The sequence below is a fragment of the Falco peregrinus genome, chromosome Z (genome assembly GCF_023634155.1).
Source record: "Falco peregrinus isolate bFalPer1 chromosome Z, bFalPer1.pri, whole genome shotgun sequence".
NCBI classification, from domain to species: domain Eukaryota; kingdom Metazoa; phylum Chordata; class Aves; order Falconiformes; family Falconidae; genus Falco; species Falco peregrinus.
The window spans coordinates 28,164,592-28,189,907 of NC_073739.1; the positions used below are offsets into that span (position 1 = coordinate 28,164,592).

The following is a 25,316-nucleotide window of genomic DNA, read 5'->3' on the forward strand; positions in this document are numbered from 1 at the left end:
GGGTTTTGTAGGCTGTCTGACTTTACACAAGGAAGCTACTTGCATCTGCAACTTTCGTATATTGTGAGCATTCTCGGGTAGTTGCATCTTTGTGCTTGAATGTAACTCAATGATTTTCATTAAAAGCTACGAAAGTTTAGAGCAGGCACATGGGAATGTAGCATTTACAGTCACTGTGCTGTATTAATACTTCTCACATCCCCAAACTCCTCTTAAACTCCATACAAGTAAGTACTCACTATTGATTCTGGTTTTTGGTTGGTAATTCCAAAGCATTCTGTCTTTACTCTTTATTTGAATACGCATAATTTTGCATTAAATAATAATTTATATGAAGGTAGTTACAGCTGGTTTAAGTTAGACTTTAATGATAAGAGAATCAGTCAAGAAAGTCAGTGTGGGTCTTATGTTGCTTTTTGTATCTTGAAACCCTCCCAAATTCATAACGACTTAAACACAGTGAGATTTTTGTTAGACCATGCCAAACGCATAAATACCAGGAGGGTCTACTAAAGAACTATCCTCAATTTGAAAGCATATTCTTATGGAGACAAATAAAAGGTGCAATTTTATGTTTAATAAGCTGAAAAATTCCATTAAGTTGTTTTGGAAGACTTATGCACCCGTGCTGTTTTTCCTATACCACCTGTAGATGTGGTATACCACAGGGCTATACCATATCCATATCATTCAGCTGGTTGAAATGAGGCTTTTATTTGAAACTTCAACATACTATATTGCAACTACATGACTTCATAATCTAAAAATATAAAACGCTCTGCTAAGGCCTGAAAACTGCATAGAAAGAGAAGTGTCTAGCCTAAAAAGTTACATTTATAAAGTCATCTTTTTTTGAAGAATAAACAAATTCCCATTTTTTTAAATTGGTATCAGGAGTTCTTTGAATTAATCCACCTAAAATTTTAGTAAAAATGTAGAAATGTGGTATATTATGGGCTAAATCAATTAGTAACTAGTCATCAATAAAGTAAAGTTCATAATTCTAACCTGACATATTAAGTACTAATAGAGATATTTAATGCTGAAGGGTGCAGGCTTATGGCCACAAAGTTTGCAAAGTATTGTCTCAGTTCCTTTTTGTGTGTATCACACTGCTAAATTGTTCAGGCAAAATTGGCTTTTCCTTCATCAGTTTTTAAAGCAGAAGGCATAGGCAGTTTCTAAAGACAGAAAATTAACCTTCTTAGACTTCTTTTCTGATCTAGTGAGGCCAGATTCTGTATTACTATGTACTGTTTTATGTAAAAACAGGGCAGTTTTGCTGCAATCACATATGGCGCTGAAATTCTCACTCCTATTTTTCCTCTTTTAATGAAAGACACTTTCTGAGCAGCACATAGTATTTGGGAGTTGATTTTGGTCAGACAGCAGCATAATGACTATATTCTGAGATCATTTTGAAAAACTACTTTTTTGGGGGTCATAAAAAAGGTAATGTGGTATTGAAAATAAATCTCTCTTATGCAGATTTGATGCCTTATTTAACCTCTGTGAGTGATGGCCACTTCTCTAGAATCTCAGGCATTTGAAGTTTCAAGAACAGATTTTGTAAATACTAAGTCCAACATGGTAACTACTCTTATAATCAGTACTACATTGTAAGTGGCTGTTGGAGTCAAATGTTTTACTTCAGTAGGATTAGATTTTTTCATTTTCTTTATTTTGCTTTTGTACTTCTTGATCAGTGAGTTTGTATTTCAAGTTAGAATATGGGATTTGGAAAGTAATTTGGGGGCAGCTGCATGATTGTTTTCACAAAGTGTTTCTAAAGGCTGGTTTATGGAACTTTTTATATAATTGTGCACTTACTACTGACAAAATAATTGAGGTAATCAATACATATAACAAAGCTCAAGATGGAACTAAAATCTATAAATGAAGAGCTTAATTGATTAAAGGATGTATTTGTTCTCTAATGCCACTGTCAGGAAGGTTAATTATAAAGTCATTATAATAAGCAAACCACACAACTATTTTTCTCCCCGCCCCCAATTGAATTTAACAACAAATTTCAGAAACTTTGATTTATTAATGGGCTTGAGGTTTAATACTGAATTATTTCATTAGGATTACTTTAAAAAATATTTTCAAAGTGAGATGATAAGCCTTGATGTGTGGACAGTGTCTGCACAGAGACCCTCAGCACAGCAGCATGCTAGTGGGAAGTGGGTGGAAAGGCAGGCAAACAGGAACTGAGCCTGCTGGGATCAGAGTCCGCATCTTGGTGTGTGCTTCCACTGGTGGCAAACAACCAGACCTGAAAGTAGCATCAGCAGATGCTTTCTGCTATGGGTCCTGCCTTGCAATTCCCTGGAGGGAGTAGATAGGGCTCCTGAGACTTAAGCATGTTTTTGGTACTTTAGGTGGAGGCCAGAGTTAACTCCGAGAGCCTTGCACAGCTGCTGCTCTCCTGCTTCTCTGGCGAGTATCTGTAGGTAGCTGCTGAAGAGGCAGAACACCATCTCCCCGCGCTGCCAAGCAATGCGGTCTTTCACAATACAGTAGTTTTCTGAGAATTTTTTCTCATGTTTCCTCTCCCAACACCACAAAACAAAATTCTCACGCTCATCTTTGTGTGTAGGAATGTTTTCTTGGCTGTCTTTCCTATTGGAGCCATCTCATGAACTACTAGTCACTCAGCAAAAATATAAATTGCTTCACATGATTCCTTCCTGTCTTCTGGGTATGGAACAGTCATGTGGACATCCTGTGGGATTTGCCTGTGCTCAGCTTGTTTCCTCCTTGATACTGCCTGCAAAAAGAGCAGTATTAGAGTTGATCCTGCATTAAACATGGCAGAATTCCCACTGAAATCTGTTTTCCCTGTGTAAAGAGTATGCTGTGCCTATTTATGGTCGCTTTTCAGTGCAGTCTTTTTATTAGTGAAAGCAAACAGCTGTTGTTTGCATGTAGTGACCTTTTACACAACTTCACCATGGCTCCAGAGTCCTTTGCTAAGGGAATTACAGAAAAAATACTTGGAGAAACTCAAACATGCAGAAATCAAATAGTTCTTCAGCAGCTCTGTGCTAATAAAGAAACAATTGCTGGGAGCAATCTACATTGTAAACACTTCTGTTTCTTTTCCTTACTGCTAACAGACTTTTCTCCTTATGCTAAAATACATTTCTGCAGAAAAGACATTTTGGAGTGCATGGATGAATAAATAATTACTGTAGAAAGCAATGTAAAAAGTGGCCATTAAGCTAAAAATATAATACTATACTTAATATAAAATGATCATGTATTTTGCATCATGTCATATAAATATGCAAAGTATTAGGGGAAAAAAGAATCATGTTTCCCTACTTTTCAGTGGAGTACAGTCCCATTCTTCATATATGTGGATCTTAAAACAGGAGTTCTGTATTACCGTATCCTTGTGCTCCTGCATAACATCAGTAGAGCTGGCCTTGTTTGGTAAGTTATACGAACAAATGGGATGCCACTTTTTTTTGTTCAGAACTTAATCTGTTGTGTGAACCTGTTCAGATCTCAGGATCCTGTCCTAATAGGAGAGCAGGAGGTGGTTCTTCCATTCCTGAAGTGGCTACACTCCACAGTTGATCTTCCGGCCTAGCAGCTAATTACTGGGGCTGCAGGATCTGTGCACCTCATGAGTGTGCCTCCTCATCTGTTTCTCAGGATGAGCTTTTATTTCCTCTGCACAGTATCTCCTATTTTATTGTGTTTCAGGAAGATTTAGCAAGGTCTGTCACAAGATACGCCACTTTTTGGTAGAAAGGAGAGCATTTGTGATGGGAGCAAATGGTTGGAGTAGAGGAGGACACAAGGAGGAAACTGAATATGCACTAAACTGCTTTTGATATTTTACATTGCCTGGTCCATTCTGCAAGTAGGCCATGAAAACCTGGTCATGATTGTAGGGAAAGAACCTTACCTTTTGATAATAAAATTCTTTGGTTTGGGTGGGTGTTTTTTCTGTTTCTTTTGCTGTGGCATCTCCTTTGTTCCTGATTGTCAGCAACATACATACTTAAGAATTGTAAAACTTACTCTTCTAAGTTTGGATTTCAGGTTTCAACTAGATGAGAGCAAACAGAACTAGTCATAAGAAGAACAGTAATGAAATCACCCATTTTCAAGCTTTGCTGCTTAGTTTATCTGCCATGAGCAACAGCACTGTACCTAAAGCTAATGACTGTTAGCAGCTAAGCAGGGAATAAATAACATATAGTAAATACAAAAAGTGTATTTGCGACACATTTATTTTGAAAACTGTGTTGCTACTATTATTTTTCAATGTTAGGGTTTTTATTTATTTTATATTCCCTTACATAAAATCTGTTAATTTCTGTGTTTCTGAAAACTATAAAAATGTGCAAAATTAATTCTCATTTTACTGTATGTAACTTCTTGTAATGAAGATTCGAGCTGTGCAGTTGAGAAGCAAACCAGAAACTGTTTTTATAGTCTTTCTTTGACAACCAAAGTACAGAGGGGACTAAAGTCCATAGAGTCATGTTGGGCAGATAGTACCAATAGGATGAAATGTAGCTTCTCAATTTGTTTAGACCTGTGAGGTGAGCTGTCTGTTGATTCAGTGTGATACATGTACATGAGGAATTTGCCTGGTTTCCTTCGTTTTTTAAAGTTATGTTTCTAAAGTAAACCTTAGAATAATTTTGATTCTTCTATTTTTTGTTCTGATTGTAAGAGCTTTCAAAGACATGTCCATTTAGCTTTGATCTCGTTGAACTATTGTGATGAGGAGCAGTTGTATTGAGCATCCAGCCAGTAACAGATTTCTTCAAATGCTTAATTGGTTACTGAGGTGACATGGAAATAAGCAAACAAAGCTACAGCTTTATATGCTGTATGGTATGGCATTTCCCTTTGGTCAGTTCAGGTCAGCTGTCTTGACTGTGTCCCTTCCTAGCTTTTTGCTCACTACCATCTGGCTAAAAATGCCTTTGGATCTGAACCTTTCAGTGGAGAATCATTATGATACCATGTTATATGAAAAATTCTATTAGTTCTAAATGTATTTGTTAAACGTTTTTTCCAAATTGATTCCTTCATCTGGAAAAAATAATAAAAATAGAGAGGAAAAGAGAAAAGTTAGAAAAATAAAATCTGAGACTGAGGTTTTCTCTTTTGCTCTTTGTTATGTCTTTGGGGGATGTGGTGGTAGGACAAAACAAAAAGCCTAAACCAAGAGAGAAGACACAAATGGATTCCTGTGATTGTTCCTTTTGTTTATCTTCTGTTTCTAGCTGCTACATTGGTGTTAGCAGAGTTAGATCAGGAAGAGAGTATGGCATTGTTTTCTGCACAGGTGATCATAACAGATGAAAGATGGTGCTACCAGGTGCTGTCAGTTACCTTATACTCCAGGTCGCTGGGTTAGTTTTGAAAATGAATAAACAGTCCAGTCCTTCAGTGAAATAATACACTGAGACAATCCTTACAGTGGTGCCAGTATAGGAATGAGCAGTTTGTCCTAGTATCTTCTGTAGCCTCACTTTTTCTTGCACACAAGCTTCTTCCAAAAATGCTTTAATGGGTTTGTTTGAAGTCCCTGTGTTTTTGTTCATATATGGAGAAAGGCTTAAGTGCTTCGGTCAGAAGCACTGAGTAGCATTTGGGCATTTTATGCCAAGGCTAATGGCTACCTTCCTCCCAAACGCTGCCTATGGGGAAGGAGTCTGTCTCTTCCTTTTACACAAGGAGCCCAGGATTTAGAGTATTTCTCTGCTGTGCAGGAGAAAAGCTCCTGTTCATTTCTCTTTCTGAGGTGTACTGGTTCTGGCTGGGATGGAGTGAACTTTCTTCGTAACAGTCCTGTGCCAAAATGAAGGTGCTGTGTTTTAGACTTGTGGGTAAAACTGTTAGTAACATGCCAATGTTTTGGCTGTTGCTGAAAAAGTGCTTGCACAGCCTCAAAGTGTTCTCCATGTCTCACTCGTCTCCACCAGTGAGTAGGTTGGTAGTGGGTAAAAAGCTGTGAGGGCACAGAGCCAGGACAGCTGACCTGGCCCGACCGAAGCAAAATGCCATACCTTACAGCATCATGCTCAGCCAGTAATAGGACTGCGGTAGCAGAAGAACCTAGGGGAATGTCTTCCAGGGTGGCTGCTGCTGTGAGACGAGGTGGGCCTTGGTTTGCTTGTGGGTGGTGGTGAGCAATTGGTTCCTCCCCCCTGCCTTTTTATTCACCTAGTAAGCTGCCAGTTATCTTCATCCGTTAGGTTTCTTGCTTTTGTTCTTCCTGTTCTCTCGACTGTCCCACCCAAGAGGGAGCAAGGACTGAGAGCGCAGCTTTGTGGGTGCTCAGCTGCTGGCCAGTGTCATCCCACCATGTGAGAGGGAAGGAATTTTTGTGAGTATTCGCTACATCAGCCGAGTACAAGCTTTTCAGAGACTAAGGAGAGCCTACTAGCCTGTTCCAGTTTGCATCAGAGAATTAAGAGACTTGAGTTAGAAGGTAGGAAAAGGGGTGAGCATTACTGTATTTCAGATACTTGCAAGATAAAAGAGGCCTTGTGGTTAGGTCAGTGCTGTCATACCTGGTGATGTTTTAAGCACAGAACATGTTTTGAAAGAAAACAACTGATTCATCAGGCAATGGGTCTGGATTCTGCCTCTGTGATGCTGGAAGGGGTACCATAGCTGAGTTAGCTGCTAGGTGTCTGCATTTTGGATGGAATGACATTTAAATCTCTCACCAGTCCTCATTTCCTTACCAGGCTAGTCTGAAATCTCTGCCCTTCTGTGCATTCTGTTTTATACATCTCTTTGAGCAGAGATTCTCCTGTGAATCCTGTTCTTAGGTGTCCTGCTGTTCTTACGCGTCCTGCTGTTCTTACGCTCATGTATAGGCTCAAGGGCATGTCTATACATGTGTGGGAGATTAATGTTGTGTATGGATTCACATTGTGATTTTAATAAAGTGAGATTGCTGTATTTAAGTCCTTTTTTGAGATTTTTCCTTCAGTTTTCAACAAGTGAACTAATGAGCCACAGGAAAAATTAAGAAAATAACCACTACTTCTAAAGTGTAAAAAGTCATTACTTTTATTTCAACCTTTTTTTAAACAATATTTCTGTATTGAAAGAATAGTTGATATACCTCATGAGCGCTGTGGAAGCAGCTTATTTACATTTTTCATTCTGTATTTAGTGGGAACAAGAGTAATCTTTTGCATTTTTGAAGCATATTTTTAGTAAATTAGTCAAAGAAGGTTGACTTAGAAAAAGTTATTGCTAGAACTTGCGGCTTCATTTTAAACATAGTTGTACTGTAATTGGCAAACAGTGGGATATAGGAGAATTTCCAACCAGAATGAGACATCATTTTCTTTTACAAGTTGCAAGCAAGGACGACCTATGAAAGGATCTGAGATAAGACCTTTCTGAGAACAAGTGCAGCTGCTGGTGTCAGAACACTTTGAAAGCTCGTGAGGGGTTATTTTATGTTTTATTTTTCAGTATAAATGTGGGCATACTCACCAGAAGTGTTGGCAGAGAGGAGGTAATGTGTGTATTAGTCATATTGAAACCAACAGGTGGCACAACTTATGCTTCTATCAAAATCTTTAGCTTCAGGTGAAATGTAACGTACAGGAGGGCTAAGAGGGCAGTATCCAGTTTGTTCCAGGCTGCTCCTATAATGTATGATCTATCTTGTGGGCTTTGCAAACTGTTTGAAAAACTCATGTTTGTCATGAACATTCCTTTCTCACCTTTAATCTGTAAGATTAAAGACAGAGTATAGAAGAAGATGCAACAGTGAGAAGTGAGGCTACAGACTATAGCTCTCGATGACAAAAAGCTTTCAGAAAATAGTGTGTTTCTTTTTCTCTTCCTTTCAAGAGCTAGCAGTCATTTTAAAATCACTAAAGCAAAATCCTGAGGGCTGACAAAGACAGGATCAAGGAGGGAACCCCTCCCTCAGTGCAGCAGTGTGTTCTCTCTGAACAGTGAGGTACACATGCCTGCACGAGCTGGGAAGCTGCATGGCTGGATGAAATCTCACAAGTGTAGCTGTGCGCTGTGCTGTGGAGACTGTGCCAAGGAGATGGTGCAGTGTGGCCAGCTGTAGGGGACTGCTGTAAGCTGGCACTGGAAACAGATGCAGGGCTTAACCTGCAGACTGCTGATGGCACTTGGGATTTCTGTTACCTGCAAGGGGGTTGTCATGGGTTTTCATACAGGAATTGATTTTCAGTAGTTTGTGGGTGTCTCTGAGTCCCCAGGGACTTTTCACAATGGGAATAGATCCACACAAAAGATGCTGGCTGGCTGTGGAGTCAATTAGAAGGTGAACTGAACGAATTCTGGGGAGTGAGAAGGATGGGTTTGAGAGGATTTGAGTAGAGAAAGATTTGGCTCATGCATTTGGAAATCTGAGCTCTCTGAAGTTGTTAGTAGCGAACATCTGTCCTTTTTCTACTGAATCCATTCAGAGAACAGTAGGCTCGTCAATGACGAGGGTAATGCAGAAGGGCTGTTGTAGAGTGCAAAATTTGCCTGAGAACTCCTGGTGGGATTGCTAAGCCATTGTTGTTATTTTGGTATGATGATTATCCTCTGAAACAGATCAAAGAGAAGAGGAAATCTGTCTTTCTGGTTTTGTTTTCAATTTCTATAAACTTGTTTGTAACATGCAAAGCAAGTTCCGGGCACAAAATATCTGGGAAATGTGCCAATGTGTAAACATACTTCATTTCTATAACATTGATGACTTGAAGTTGAGTAGCTTGAATTTAGACTGAAGATCTCACTTCAAATTACTGTTAATTACATGGCTGATGGTAACTTAGTAAAGCCACTGGCAATGTACCATGACTTTTAGCATAATAAGTAATGGTAAGACAGTTCAGTTTTTGCTTAAAGGCTTTAATCAAGGAAGTGACAAGTATTTCTTTTCCTTTAAAAATAATTTTTAATATGCATTCACACAACCTTTTTTCTTTTATTATTTCTTTATTGTAATTTTACAATTTAGTGAACTGGCTAGCTGATTTATTTTGGGATTGTCATAATTCCTCTCTTCTTTATAATGGTGGTCAGCTACCTGCTGTATGCCTCTATTGATACATTTTAAAGTGCATAAAACTCACAGAAATAAAATAAGTTACACAATGGAGAGGACACATCTCTAAATTTTTTGGCAAATACTAGCCAATCCTGGCAAAGCCTTTTGTCATATTTCTCTGTAGTCCTTTCTGAAATATGTAGTAGAAGGGAGAAATTGATGCAGAAGGCTGTCATATCAGCAAATCTTGGAGGCAAGCAAGCTAAAGACAGGAAATCTTTCTGGAGAAAAAACAGCCATTAATCTCTTTACTTGAAAACCACAGTAATTTCTGTTAGGAAGTTACTGCTTGTAAAATCAGTAGTGGGATCTGCAGCTTCTCACATAAGGATCATGTATTTGTTTCTGACCAAATGCAGCACTGACCGAAAGCAGTTTTTTTTTCTTGGTGTGTTGCATGTCGTGTGTCCTTGTGAAACCAGTTGGTAGGCTTGGCAGAACTCCAAACACATTTCATTGCTACTAATTGGCATTTTGGTTGGTGTTGTTTGCACTGAAGCTAGGGCTTAATGGGATGTGAAAAGTGAGCAATAGTCATTCTTTAAAGGTGCTGGTCCTTGGTGTGGCAGGGCATGCTTTTCATACTTAATAGCCTTTGTAAGGCAATCTCTCACTTTTGAGCTCCACATTAAGTTGTGATGCAGCAAATTCCTTCTGTTCAGTCACGTTCTTCAACACATGCTTGCAAATGCTTCAGTGAATGCTTTTTAACTGTTAAAGATTTTATGTAATCTTTATCCTAAGGAGTAACTTCTGCCCGCTTACTCTACTGAAGTAGTTTACTTTTATTTGTATGATGTCTGGTTCTTATAGTTGGTTAATTCAGTGACTGCTGTGGGATTTATTATGGTAAAATCAATAGCTTTTATATCTGATTAATCTGCTCTAGTTCATTGCATTGACCAAATTTAAGGGCCTTTAATGGACATTTTATATAATAATCTCTAAAAGGGAGACTTCAGATTGCACTGAATAAATCAAAAGGGGTCAGATTTTCTTCTGTATAATTGAAGTTAGTCTAATGAGTAATAGCATCGAACATGTTGTTTTACTGTATCTATCCAGAGCTGATGTTAGACATTATTGACTTCAGCTGTCAAGGGAAGTGGGGCACAAGCTGAAAGCAGTTTTAACCTGTTTATCCATCAACCGAGCAAAGAACATGCTGAACATATTCTTAAGTTCACAAGGTACATTTTAGGCTACATTTTTCGATGTCAGTTTCAGTACCAGTGCCATTCATGAAATGCTCCATGGTACAGGGCATAGTCCTTATCCTGGGATCATCTTTATACATAACCCCCTAGTCAAGAAACACAGAATATACTCCACAGCAGAATGTCCCATAGTTGTGTCTTTTTCTCATTTTTAGGGTGGAGTTAACAGCTGATGTAAGGTGTTAGAAAATGGCATCTCAAGAATACATACCTCTGTAATAGATGTTCTGGGGAGCAGATAACTTCTTCCAGGGTTTTCTGAAGTGACAAAGACAGAATTTAACAGTTCAAGTAGGGAATTCCATTACTGTGTTTCTAGTTCCTTAATATACATAGTGGGATCACTGTTTTCTTCTTATTCCTCGTATATTTTTTCTTTCTTTTTTTACTGAACGTGACAGCATTTGCATTGCTTTGAAAAGAGAGAAAATTAGTTAGGATTTTTTCTGTTACAGAAATACATTTACAAGCAGCTGGGAGAAGTCTCAAGATTGCTAGCCCTTGTTCTTGTGGGGGACATCAACCTACCAGATGTCCGCTAGAAATACAACACAGCAGAGAGGAAACAGTTTAGGAGGTTTCTGGAGTGTGTGGAAGATAACCAGCCCCGATGTTTACACCTGATGTTTGCAAACAGGGAAAGGCTTCTGGGTGATGGGGTGGCTGGAGGATATCTTGGGCATAGCAATCACAAAGTGATCTCAGAGAAGTAAGGAGGAGTGTCAGCAGAACTGCTGCCTTGGACTTCTGGAGGGCCGACTTTGGCCTGTTTAAGAGCCTGATTGACAGTGGCTTGGGAGACAGTTCTGAAGGGCCAAAGGTCCAGGAAGGCTGGACATTCTTCAAGAAGGCAGTGTTAAAGGTGCAGAAGCAGGCAGTCCCCATATGTCAAAAGATGAGCCAGTGGGAGACAAGACTGGCCTGGCTGAACAGAGAGCTTTGGCTGGAACTCAGGATAAAAAGGAGTGTTTCCCACCTTTGGAAGAAGGGACTGGCAGCTCTGAAGGACCACAAGGATGTCACAAGGTTATGCAGGGCGAAGATTAGAGAGACGAAAGTCAAGCTAGAACTCAGGCTGCCACTGACATAAAAGATAATAAAATATGTTTTTAAAAATGCATAAGAAACAGAAGGAGGACCAAGGATAATAGTCAACCTTTATTGGATGCAGTGAGGAACATTACCACAAAGGGTGAGGAAAAGGCTGAGGTACTTCATGCTTCCTTTGCCTCTGTCTTTAATAACAAAACCAGCTTCCCTCTGGGTACTCAGCCCCCTGAGCTGGAAGACAGGGACAAGGAGCAGAAAAGGACCTGGGAGTGTTTGTTGACAGCCGGCTGAACATGAGCCCGCAGTGTGCCCAGGTGGCCAAGAAGGCCAGTAGCATCCTGGCTCATATCTGAAATAATGTGGCCAGCAGGACCAGGGAAGTGATAGCCTGTACGTGGCCCTGGTGAAGCCACACCTCGAATCCTGTGCTCAGTTTTGGGCTCCTCACATCAAGAGGGACGTAGAGGTGCTGCAGCATGTCCAGAGAAGGGCAGCAAAGCTGGTGAAGGGTCTGGAGCACAGGTCTTAAGAGGAGCAGCTGAGGGAACTGGGGTTGTTTAGTCTGGAGGATACTCAGGGGAGACCTTACTGATTTCCACAACGACCTGAGAGGAGGCTGCAGGCAGGTGGGGATTGGTCTCTTCTCCCAGTTAACAAACAGCAGGATGAGAGGAAACAGCCTCGAGTTATGCCGAGGGAGGTGTAGATTGGATATTAGGAAAAAATTCTTTACTGAAAGGATGGTGAAGCAGTAGAACAGGCTGCTCAGGGAAGTGGTGGGATCACCATCCCTGGAGGTGTTTAAAGAAATGCATAGATGCAGTGCCTAGGTGCTCGACAAAGCATGTAAGTTCAAGATTAACATGAACATGTAGTTATGTTGTTTTACATATTATTCCAATTACATGGGTGTGTATTTTTTCAACTGAAACTAAAATTCAAAATTACTTATATTTCAGATATAACAGAAGTTAATCTGTACAATTTGCATCATATAATAGATATTTAATAGTCATGCAGTGGGAAAATTATCATTTTCTATTTATTAGAGGATTTGTTGTTACTATGCAGGACTTGAGTCAAATTTATTTTATGGCTGTGTATCTTTGCTGACTGAAGCCATTATGAAGGTTTACTGTCAAGAGCCTACTTCAGTAGCCTTTCAGAGGCTTGAATAGCTACTCTAAGACATAAATAAAGGCTCTTTCAGGAACAAATATGGCTGGTAGAAAGCAGACTGCTTATTTATCCCTGCCTGGCCTCTGCCTGTTAATACTGCCCCTGTGGGCCAGGTGAGATCAGACACTCTTGGGTTCTGATTTCTCAGGTTTAGCTCCAGCAGTAGTAGGTGAGGTCCCAGTGTAGGCTTGTGTCTCCACCCTTCAGCTGGAGTCTGACCTCTGGTATCAACCCTGCTGATGCCACAGACCAAATTTCTGCTTAGGAAACCAGCCTGCCATCACAGTTGGTCTGGATCAACCACTCCGTCCATGAAATGTGCCAGCAGCAGGGAGCTGCCGTGCTGTCTCGTGCCACCTTTGAAAGGGAAAGGAGCCCCAGAAGATGAACGGAGAGGATAGGATGGTTTCCCAGCAATTATCACTGCTCGGGGCAGAGCTTTTCCATTAGCAGAGGGACAGAGTTCTGCTTCAAAAACAGGCACAGCATGATTGTGAGTCAAAATACAAGTTTAGCTTGCATCTTGAAACTGAACATCTCAGCGAAGTAAAATACCTGTCTTCTATGACTTGTCTTCTCATTTTGCAGTTAGGAAATGCTGTTTTTTCTATACACTACACATTTTCTTTTGTCTGTCATTTTTCCATACTTTCACTCTCTCTTTTGCCTTATTTCTCCCACCTGTACATATGTTTCTGTGTGTGAAAAAGTTTGGTAGGTTGTCTTATTTTACTGAATAGAAAATCAGTTGTGAAGGCAAAGGTAGTTAAAACCCATAAAATATTCTTGTGCCATTTCCAATCTGATGGTGATTTCTATCTTGCTCCAATCCATCTCCTTGCTTCCTTGCTTCAAAATCTTTATGTATGAAAAAAGAGTTCATAGGCTTAGCTGGTCTTAACTTTAGCAAGTTGTGTTTCCTAATTCGCTGTTAATAGAAGGGCAATGTTATGCTATATTTTGATACTTCTTTATCTTTAGCAGATCTTTTTCCTATTGAGGTGATTTTCCAAAAGTTTATTAAAGCAGCTTTTGGAGCAGATCATGCTAGAGCAATGGTGCAAAGCAGAATAGTCTCCTACAGCAGGGAAACTGAACCGTTTTATTTTAAGATAGGCGAAAGTGAGCTATAACATATTCTAAATTATTTTGCCATAGCCGGTAAGGACTGTGCTTACACTGGTTAAAATTCTCTGTGGTAGCGCTGACACTGAATTACAGCCTGCTGGCCATGCTTTGATTTAGCTGTGGTAGTGCAAGGTATGTAACGTGACTCTGTTCACCACTGGTATCACTGATCTTTTCTTTCTCTTTCTAAGGAAGATTGCCAGGCAGAGTCCAGTCTCTTTGAGTGGTCCTTGAAATGTGCTTTTTAAGCAAGCATTTGAATTTACTTGACGGTGTAATTTACAGGGTAAAGGAAGGAAACCCCAAACAAACAAAAAAACCCACAACCCTTAACACTGAAGTAGTGAATTAAGTTTGCTAAAAAGCAAATGACAATCTTGAGGAGTTTCAGCTCTTCATAAAGTACATTATTCCTTTTAAGTCAATGGATTTTGTGTATGCCATTTCAAAATATTGTACATTGAAAACTGTGAAGTAGATCTTAGTGCAAATACTCAACAGTGTTTCTGTGCTGGCTGTCACACTCTGTTATTGTTCCTTCTTTAATACTTTCACACTCTAGATTCCTTGTGCAGCCTCCTGCCCAAGGCATATCTCAGTAAGAAAAGGATGAGTATTGCATGTTTAATTAATACATTTACATAAATTGAGGGGGCCAGTTGAAGGGTTGTTCATATCGTTAATGTGATTAATCCCACTGAAGACACAAAAGCACAAGCAAATTCTTTATTCTCTCTGAGTTTGAGTAAGGTATTTGAGCTAACACCTTCTTGAGAAAGCAGATGCTGACTCAGAAGGTAGAAGTGGCTGGTTTAAGTAGATTCCTGTCTAGGCTGTGGTCTTATGTGTGCCAGGTACCAGCACAGAGGCTTAGAAGAAAAGTTAGAAACAGAGGAAATGTCAAGTGTTTACCCTGTGATATGTGCTCCCATGGCCAGCTGCTTATCAAACCCAAGAGAAGGAGCTTCATCTGCACCGCTGTGTTTGTGAACTTCAACGATTTGTATCTTTTTATTCAGTTGGCTGTTGTCATCGTAAACCTCCTGTTGCAAGTAGTTCCACTGTTCAATGGTGTGTTGTATAATAAAGTACTTTCATCTGTTTATTTTAGACCTGCCACTGAGTAACTCCAATAGGTCCATAGTTTTTATGTTACAGTGCTTCTGTTAAAGTAGTTATTAAGTCCCTGTTTGCTTTCTTTACACACTACATAATTTTGGAGCTTTCTGGCATACACGCTCTTAGTTGTCTTTTGCAAGCTATGAGTTTACTCTGTCCTCATACAGAAGGTACTTCATTCTTCTGATAGCCAATGTTGCTTTACTCTGTGTCTTATCCTGTATTTTTTTGAATGTAGTCAAGACAGTATACATCCTCTAGCTTCTCCCACTGACACACTCTTGAGTAACACTGAAATGTTTTGTCTTTGTTCTCATAATCTTTTCCCCCTATCTTCTTATTAATGCTAATACTTCAACCTTTCAAATACCATATAAGATTTAACAGAAAGCTCTTTCAAAAAATACTCTTGCCTTGTAATAGCTGTTGAAGGAACAGATTTTCAGTGACTGGCAAATGTGTATGAGTGGGTTTACTTTGAGATCAGCTTGCCACTCAGTTCTTGGTATATAATCTTCTGGAGCTGTTCAGGATTATAACTTAAATGTTTCTTCAGAGTCAGGCCTGTTGAGAGATGTGAGTTAAAACTCCATTGAAATATACACAACCAGATTCTAATCTCATTTATACTTGGAAATTCTATGGAATTTGTAGATACAGCAAATAAAGAAGTTAGGTATGCTAAATTATCTGATATTTTAATGTAGCTCATCATAGAAGGTTTTCCTTGTCTGAGACGACACATAAGATTTTGAGTACAGCCTTGGGAAAGCACATCTCGTGTTTTAATCTAGTGAGAAGTCATCTATTCCACAGTAGCAGAGCAGATGACTGTCACTGGAATTCCCCAGTATCCATTTAATGTAATAATGATCAGCATCCATTGTTGCATTAGTCATTGTAATAGAGTCCTGTCAGAAGATCATTTTAACATCAACTATTTTAAAAACAGATGTCTATGTTTTTATATGTTTATTTTAATTTAATTTTTGTCAGTTCAGCTGCAAGAAGTCATTATCTGGTAGCAACTTTCTATTCAATTAACATTTCTTCTGCAATCATGTTGATAGTACATTCAAATTTTATAAATGTAAAGGTTTCCTGCTAGATATAGGTGAAAGTCTTGTTATTTTGATTGTAGGTTAAACCATAGGTGATATTTTGACCTGGGAGGAACAGGTTCAGTATTTTTTAAAGGCCAAAATACTGAGGTTTTGTAAACAGTAAGACAAATGTAAATATCAAAGCAATCTTTTAACAGTGATTGTGGATGCAAAAAGTTGGTATATCTCATATTCATCAGAGCAGACTTTTACATCTTTAATTGCTTTTTGTACAGTTTTCAAGTATTGAAGGATAGGAGTATGAGTAGAAAAATACCTTCTTAGTTTCTTTAATTTTTCTAGATCTTTACAAATCACATCAATTTACTGCTGATAGTAGCCTTAAGACCAATGTACAGTACACCTGATTCATAACTTGTACTGCATTGTAACTGTTTCAGAACCCTGAAAGAATCTGTTGTAACTATTGAAGTGTTTTACTAGTGACTGGGAGCAGTCGTTTTGCTAGAAGGTTACTCCTGATGAAAGAAGGAATGTTTTATATTATATTCTGCTCACACTCTGTTCTTCATTCGGTTTCACTTTATTTCAGATTTCTTTCATGCAAGGTTGACTTAAATAGTTTGAGGTCAGGAGATGTTAAGAAAAGATGAACACCTGTGGGGACTGAAGGACACAATAAAATGTTAAAAAATCCCACCAGAAATATACTTAGATGTATATGTAGAAAGCTCAAGTAGACTGAGAGTTAGTTGCCATGAACAGAAACAAACTCTTTAATTCTTAGTCTCCCAATGTCATGCCATTGATTCTGATGGAGGTACAGCAAGTGTGGGACTGGAGGTTCCTGGCAAAGAACTTTTCCAGTTTCTCCATCAATTTACTTGGAGTGGAAAGCCTTCTTGCAGCTCCTGGGATGTCAAGAACTTGCATGCAAATACCTCAGATTAGAAACATGTTACAATAAAGGTATCTGTAGTTTGCCCTGTTGACTCATTTGCAGTTTGCAAACAGTTCTAACCTCCACATGCATCTCTGAAGAGGTACCAGCTGAAGAGTTTTTGCCAGCCTTTGCAGGCAATTTTCTGCATAACTTAGACTTCCTGATCGTTAGATTGTATCTTCCCCCATCTCAAATCAGTCAGGCTTATTTTGTATTTTCACTCTTACTCTCTACTTTCCACCTGTGGTATGTGCAGCTTTCTGTTGGTGGAGAACTACTAGTGGCTACTGATGATAGTTTTCAAACCAGTTTTTCTCCTAGATAGTAGGAAACTGAAATATTTTACAAAGACGCCATGGGTTTTAGCTTGCTTGTAGTGGTACAAAAATTAGCTTCCACCAGAAAATGTTACAATCTTTTTGTTTCTAACAGTAGCAATTAGAATCTGTTGTCTGTATGAATAGGAACAGAACACGATTTTACCTGCCAAAGATAAGCTTCTTTTAAAATGGACTTGCTTTGTGAAGAGACAGTTGTACACTTCTACTAAGTTTAGCTGGTAAAATAACTGAGCATTTTATAAACATCCTAACACTTTGTGAGGAGAGAGCACAGGGTGGCATACACCTCAGCGGTAGCAAGGCTTTCAGCACTGTCTCCTACAGTATTCTTGTATCCAGGTTGGGATGTTGTCATCTGGATGACTGGACAACTAGAGGGGTCATAGTCTAGCTGGATGATTGGGTGGATGCATAGGCCAACAGGAGCCTGATGTAATTCAGCAAGGACACATGTGGAGTCCCACACCTGGGAAGGGTTGACCCTTGCAGCAGTGCAGGCTGGGGGCTGACTAAGGAGCTGGAGTCAGCTCTGTTGGACGGAACCTGGGCATCTTGGCAGGCAGCAAAAGCACAAGCCATCAGTGCTCCTTGGTAGCAAAAAGCCAAAAATATCTGGGGCTGTATTGACAAAAGCATAGCCGGTCACGTGAGGAAAGTGATTTCCGCACCAGTCCTGCCACCCCCTTTACTCAGCAGTTGTTAGACCACATCTGGAGTACTGTGCCCTGTTTTGGCCCCCCCGGTACAGGAAGGATCATGGCCAGCTGCAGCAAGTTGATCTGGGGGCTGCAGAGGTAGCTGGGTTGCAGTGTGGGCCCTGTCAGCAGTGGCTGAGGGAACCTGCTCTGAGAAGGAGGTTGGGCTACAGATCTGCTGATGTCCCTTTAAACTTGAATGATCCTGTGATTCTCATAAAACTCACCACTGAGTTGTATAGTTTTTATACCCATGTCTCAATTTAAAATAAAATTATTTTATCTAACAAAGAAGTCTTTCTCTTTTACCCTAGTTTTTATTATTATCTTGGTAGAAATAAAGACGATTGCATTTATACATACAGAATATTAAAACATTCAAGTCTTTTTACTTATGCTGTGGAACTACCTGTAAGCCTTACATTTCAGTAAGATAATACCATTAAAAAGGAAGGAAAAAAACATTTTCTTTATGCCTAAAACATCAAAAAGTATTAAAATAACACTGGCACAAATCCATTATGAACAGTACTTATCTCCAGTCTTAACAGAAATACTGAAATATGTCTTTGATTATTTTCACTTTTATATGTAACTTACGGTGAAACATGCACTGTTCCAAATTCTAAAATCACGTGAAATATCTTTGAAGTGTGTACGCCCAGTAAAAAAAGAAAGGATTGTGGAAAAGAGATCTATATTGGACTGGATGAAAGAGAAGGTCTAAGGTGTGTGGCCATGACTTACTACATAATATGTCTGAGGCAGGTAAAAAGGTTTTGGGGACAAAAATGCTTGGATTTGGGATGAGGAGCTGACGTGAAAATAGACAGGATGATATCAGAAGAAAGGAGTAGGAGCAGAAGGGCATCATTAGAAGAACCAGTACCTGCTTGAGCATACCTTCTTTTCATGAAAGAGAGAGTTTTAGTGGCCCCTTGCTATCAGCAGGGTGTCTTTTAGTCTTACAGTGCATTGTGCTGGTTTTGGTTACCTGTTACAAACCTGAGAATTAAATGTAATTTTATAAAAATTGCATACATGAACCTGTCTACATTAACTAAGTACTGTACTGGCCTTCCTTTCATTTCAGATAGTTCAACATAACTCTGTTTTTGCATGCTTTTTTTTCATGTTTAGTGATGCTGAATTTTTTCCTTACCACTGGAGGATTTTTGCCTTCTGAGTATTAAGCTGAAGGTAATAATATATTACCAGTGTCTTCACTAAGTTACCATCAGTCATGTAATTAAAAGTAATATGAAGTGAGATTTCAAGCCACGCAACTTCAAGTTACCAACGTTACGGAAATGAATTGTGTTAACATGTTGGCACATTGGGTAAATCCAGTGGTCTGTTTCGCAGCGTGGCCCCACAAGAGTTGGTTTAGCACTGCTGCCAAGAGAACAAGCGACTGAAGCACTGTACTGGTCCACTGTGTGGCCACAGCCTTCCACTTAAGGGCTTAATAGTCATGCTTATTAAGTAGCAGACTTCATTTTCTAACATGGCAAGATGCACCTATTCCTTTGTCAGTTAAACTTACTTCTCTATCCAGTCTGAAAATCAGGAATTGGTATGGGTGAAGATCTAGAGATTAGTTATGAGAAACCAGAGATTCCCTTTTAGATGTCTGTGAAGTTGCTTCCCTCACATTGTAATCTTAGACAGAAAATGAGCACATCCCAGACAAACAGGTAAGAATGGTATCTTTAGGCTTAAAACTGAAGCTATAACAAAACTTCAGAAACTGAAAGCAGGTGCAAAAATGGTCATTGGTTGCAACATTTACAGCATCAGTCTATCTAAAAATCAGCCTTAGCTAAGTTTCATATTAGAGTAGCTACTTGAGTGATTAAGAAGATAATGTATGTGTTTTAGCCCAAATCACAAAGACTTGTTACACCACACAAAGAGGACTATCAATTCAATCAGAGGCTAGGAGCCAGAGATTTGCAGAGATCAGATGGTCTGCAGGAAGCTTCAGCCTGGAGCACTGAATGTGTCTTAACTGTTTCATTCATTGCATTACTTGTGTTTTTTCATCTGAAATAGAATTGATCCCAAGTTGCAAAAATTTTATAGGAAGCACAGCAAGTACTATATTTTGAGTACAGAACTTGGATATTTTTTTAATCTTTAAGAGAAACCAAACAGTTAAACTTCTGTTTTGTGTGATATCTGAATATGACAAGCAGAAGAAAAGATTTGTGTTTATGTTCTGAAATTGTGAGACTCTTCATTACATCTTGCTCGTTCATTACATACTTAATCTTCTATAGAAACTCTTACGTAAGAAGGTGTAGTGTCCTTTTCAGATATTTTAGAGCTGCTTATTTACTACTCATTTCACTCTGTGCCTTGATCATCCTATCCCCGGAATGATAAAATTCAGCTGGGATGGTAGTTGTGTCCTGTCCCTGTAGTACCAGATGCATTAGGTTTGGTTGCTGTTTGGCTAGAGACGCTCATGTAGATGACTGACTGTGTGTGATTATAGCCAGTACCAACTTTTGAAGAGACAAATACCAGTTTCTAGAAAAAAAAATTAGCTTTCATGTTTAATCTGTTTCGCTGTATCTATGTTATGAAGTACTAAAAGTGGTCAGGTTTGTTTCTTCAGTAACTTCTTTATAAGCAAACATTTTTTAAAAAATCTTCTGGAATTGGAGTCTCTCCTTTGGCTTGTCTTGTTTTAAAATGTTGTAGTTTCTCAGAGTAGGAAGCAGACTACTTAGAAACTTATCTCAGAAACCTCTGTCTGAAAACTCAGGTTTATGAAAACAATGAAAAAGTTATATGAAATACGTTTGCCATTTGTACATGTAACCATTCCTGATTGCATTTGCTTCTTAAATATGCTTTTTACCATGCTATTTTTACAGCCAAACAAAAATCTGAGTCATTCCCTTGGTTGGCTTTGGAGAAGCAATCACCCAGCCTAGAACTCCTTCCTGTTTGCAGAGTCCTTCAGCTTTCAAAAAGGAAACTGAGTACAATGCAAAAAAAAAAAAAAAAAAAAAAAAATCTTTCACATGCATATATCTGTGATTCAAAAACATGAGCCTTTAGGCCCTGTAGTTTTGGCAAGGAGTGAAACTGTGTCATGGTTTAACCCTGGCCAGCAACCCAGCACCACGCAGCCAGTTGCCCACTCCCCCTCATTCAGAGGGATGGGGAGGAGAATTGGAAAGGAATGTAAAACTCAAGGGTTCAGATAAGAACAATTTAATAATTTAAACAGAATAAAGAGGTAAAGACCAACAATAATAACAATAATAATATACTAACAATAATAACAATAACAAAATGGAAAGGTGGGGAAAAAAGGGTAAAGCAAAAGCCGCGCATGCAAGCAAAGCAAAACAAGGAATTCATTCACCGCTTCCCATGGGCAGGCAGGTGCTCAGCCATCCCCAGGGAACAGGGCTCCATCACGCATAATGGCTATTTGGGAAGACAAAAGCTATAATTCCAAATGTCTCCCCCCTTCCCCCTTCTTCCCCCAGCTTATATACTCAGCATGATGTCATATGGTATGGAATACCTCTTTGGCTAGCTTGGGTCACCTGTCCTGGCTGCGTCTCCTCCCAATTTTCTGTGCCCCCCCAGCCCTCTTGCTGGCAGGGCCCAAGGAACTGAAAAGTCCTTGATTTAGTATAAACATCACCCAGCAACAACTAAAACATCAGTGTCCTACCAACACTGTTCTCACATCCGAGCCAAAACACAGCACTACACTAGCTACTAAGAAGAAAATTGACTCTCTCCCGGCTGAAAACAAGACAAACTGAAAAGGCCAGTTTCAATGGGATGCTCATGTTTAATGTTGCACAGCATCTGACGCTTTTAAGATGTTCTAAGTTTTAATTAAAAGACGTGGGTTTGCTATCCTGCCTCATAGTGAGGGGTGAGGGTTTCCTTCTGGTACACCACTAAATGCCATTGAAGAAATCTGGTTTTATTGTAACTCTGTTTAACACAAGGCTAACTCTGATCTGATGAGGCTTACCTGCCTTGACTTCATGTCTAGGCTATGGTAGAAACAATTCACAGACTATCACGGACAAAGAATATAGTAGTACAGTGCAGTGATTTGGGTTTGTGTGGTAACGCTATGTAATGATTTGCTTACCTCCCTTACTTGCCAGCCACCTCTTCCCCCAGTTTGACCAGTAGAATGACTAGGTTTAAGTTTCTAAATACCCCTTTTTATTTCTATAAAGTACTAACAATCTTTCCGTTGAATCAGGCTTGGCAGAAGTGTTTTACCAGTAACAGGCTCACACCGTTTTAATGAAATTTTGATTTTAAGGAATGACTATGCAAAACAATGTTGTTGGCAGATTTTGAAGGTACCAATGTGAGCTATGTGCTGGAATTCAGTTCCCATGTTCCTTCTGCACCTATCCACCATTTGCCTCTTTGAAAAAAACCTCTGCAGCTTCTAAACCCAACTGATTCAGGAAAACTGTCCCATAGCTTCAGTTGGATTTGTGAACTGTTGAGTACAAAGCAAAACCTTTCTAAAATTATTAACGTAAGATTTTGCTTGTGTGGAGACTGCTGTTAGCAACCAGGAAGCTTTAAGTACTTAATCACAAGCAAAGTAATTAAATCTTCACTTCTGTTTACTTCTGAAAATTACATTCTTAATGTGTTGTGTTTATTACTTCTATTTACTTTCTCTTTAGACAAGCAAACTGTGAAGTAATCACTAGGCCAATCAAGTATTCAGTGCAGGGCTGACTTGAGGTGAATTGGATACTGCAAGAGGTCAAAGTTTATGGCAGAAGTCTGTTCCGTGATCTGGCTGAGGAGGTTAACTGCAGTTTTCTAGCATTAGCAGGCATCGTGACTTCTTGTTAGGGTTAAAGCCTGATCTAAGAACGTTAGTTGGCCAGCTTTTCTTCAGTACTGTGTGTGTTTCACTTTTCTTCTAGGTGGAATAAAGGTGTGTTAAAACAGTTCATATTTTTACTGTATTTAAACATAATTTATTACCTTAGTTTAGAAGGAAGAAGGAAATTTTCCTTTTTTATAGTGTTAAAATGAATGGCATAATAGATAAAATTAAGTTTCAGGATTTATTTGCATCAAGTTGTATGAGAGTTTCTTAATGTATTTTTTCTTTCTTTGCAGCTATTGGCTGACAAACAAGGTTCACATTAAACGACCCAGCACTGGTCTCCTTATGTATACACTTGCCACCAGATTTTGTGATGAAATTCACCTGTATGGATTTTGGCCATTCCCAAAGGATTTACATGGAAAGCCAGTGAAGTATCATTATTATGATGATCTGAAGTATCGGTACTTTTCTAATGCCAGTCCTCATAGGATGCCATTAGAGTTTAAAACGTTGTATGTATTACATAACAGGGGAGCACTTAAACTAACAACAGGGAAATGCGTACAGCAATAAAGCACATGTAAAGTACAATAAGAAGTACAGAACACACACTTCATCATAAAGATGTTGTGGAATGGCAATGGGATCCCAGTGAGGATATGTTTCGATACCCACTAAGCCATCGGAAAAAGGAATTTTATTAGAAGTACATAACCAGCTATTATACCTGTAAAGTGCTATATAACAAGAGATCTTGACTGCAAGGGTTCAAGTAAGTGCCACTTTCACTAAGAACAAAGCTTGAATGTATACTCAGTAGTGTTTACAGGATCCAGTGACACATTCATCATGAATTAAAGAAGAAAAATACAGCCTGCTTACTGCTGACTTGCCAATGTGGTCTGACAGCCCACAGAAGTCCCCAGTGGATGGAACATTTTCTTGAGCAAATAAACCAGGCTTTGGCAGAAAAGGTCATGATGCAATTGAGTAGAGAAAGTGAAGTCCATAAGATCAAACAAATCAGTAAATGCCTTCAGTCAGAGGACCGTTTCTGATCTTGTATTATAACCTCAGCTTTTGTTGCTGTTTTTCTTATTGCTGTTCGTTGGGTTTTGTTGCTTTTAAGTATTGGAGCCCTTAAAGGATTTTGAGGATGTTATGAGTAATTAATAGTGTATATCTTACGGAATTGTCTTAGGAAAAAAAATCATAAGGGTGGGAGGGTGAAGGGAAACATCAAATATTTCATCAATTATTATTGTGTTGTGTCCTGCTGTCACACAACCCTTAATGACCCAATCATTTTTCTAGCTACCACTGTTAATACCACTACATGGAACCACTCAGACATCATTTTGATGCATTTTTGAAGAATTTTTTTTTTTTTTCTATAGAGTTCAGATTTGAAGACGTACAAGAAGGTGCCCTTATTTTTGGTACCAAAGATTACTCTTGCACACATTTTTTCCTTCCCTTGAAGAAATGGTGTAGATTTAGTATGATGTTTCTTTGCTGCTGAAGGGAACATATTCTTTATGTTATTTAAATCTTTGAATTAAGCATCTCAAAACAAAACTTCTTTACTGACTTTGCATATAGAATTTAATTCTTCAAAAAAATCTGCAGGAGTAAAGAAACTTTCATACATTCAAATACATATAGATACAATTTTTATTCCTGATTGAAAGGAAAACACAAAGTCTAAAAGAGCTCAGGTGGCATTGGAACACATCTAAAGAAAAAGAAAAAGAAAAAAAAGAAAAGACCTAGCCAATTAAATGGAAAATAAAATAACTGTAGATCAAACAGTTCTTTTAAAACTTAAATTTCTAATGGTGTTGGATGATATCTCTCTAATATACCTCTTTTGTATCAGCTGACGCGTAATTGACGGAAATAACAGATCTGCATTGTCTCACAGTGATTTCTCTAAGCATCATTCTTGTTTATCCATGAAACCAAGAATTCTTTCACTCTCTTTTTTCAGAAAAGAGAACAAGAAATTACTGGAAGGTAGGAGAGGGTGGACTGTCAATGCAGCATATACAAAGATACAAAACCTGTCTGCACACGGTATGTTCTAGTGCTGTTGGAGCAAGTGAATGAAGAACAGCACTACCATGGTTCCATCATTTTCCTGCCAGGCTAGGCTAAGGAGGAAGCATGCAGATACAATATATTGGTATTTTTGTTTTCAGCTCTACGTTAGGTCCTCATCTCTGAATATGGTATTTAGTGTTTCTATTGAATTCTGAACTAACTTAAGCAATTTCATATGTAGCACAGCACTCAAACATTTACTAGCTCAAAGTGCCATTTATTACCAATTTTTCCTCTTAAGTTCACATGTATTTCATCTGTGATTATGCAAATTTAGTAGCTAAATCACTGCCTTGCAGACAGTTTTGCCAAAACTTAATGAGAAATAGAAAGTCATTCTGCTATATCTAAGACACTGCTGTCTTCCCTTATTCACCACTCTCTCCTGCCCGGTACAGTTTACTTTGGCTTTATGCTAAGGTGTGGGGTGTGGTCCTAACATGATCACCACTGAAACCAAGGAATCACGAGGAACTAAACAGCAATACAGACTGGTATATATTTATTTTATTGTTGCTAAGCCAGAGGGTGTTATATGTATGC

General features: G+C 38.8%; 1 protein-coding gene across 1 annotated transcript in view; it reads left to right on the forward strand.

Annotated features, from left to right (window-relative positions):
• The window catches only part of ST8SIA4 (ST8 alpha-N-acetyl-neuraminide alpha-2,8-sialyltransferase 4), a 55,498-nt gene extending 30,905 nt beyond the window's left edge, over positions 1-24,593 (forward strand). The window contains exon 5 of the mRNA XM_005232819.4: positions 22,961-24,593. Coding sequence (XP_005232876.1) covers positions 22,961-23,243 — 283 coding nt within the window. The 3' untranslated portion in view covers positions 23,244-24,593. The remainder of the gene's footprint in view (positions 1-22,960) is intronic.
• The last annotated feature ends 723 nt before the right edge of the window (positions 24,594-25,316 follow it).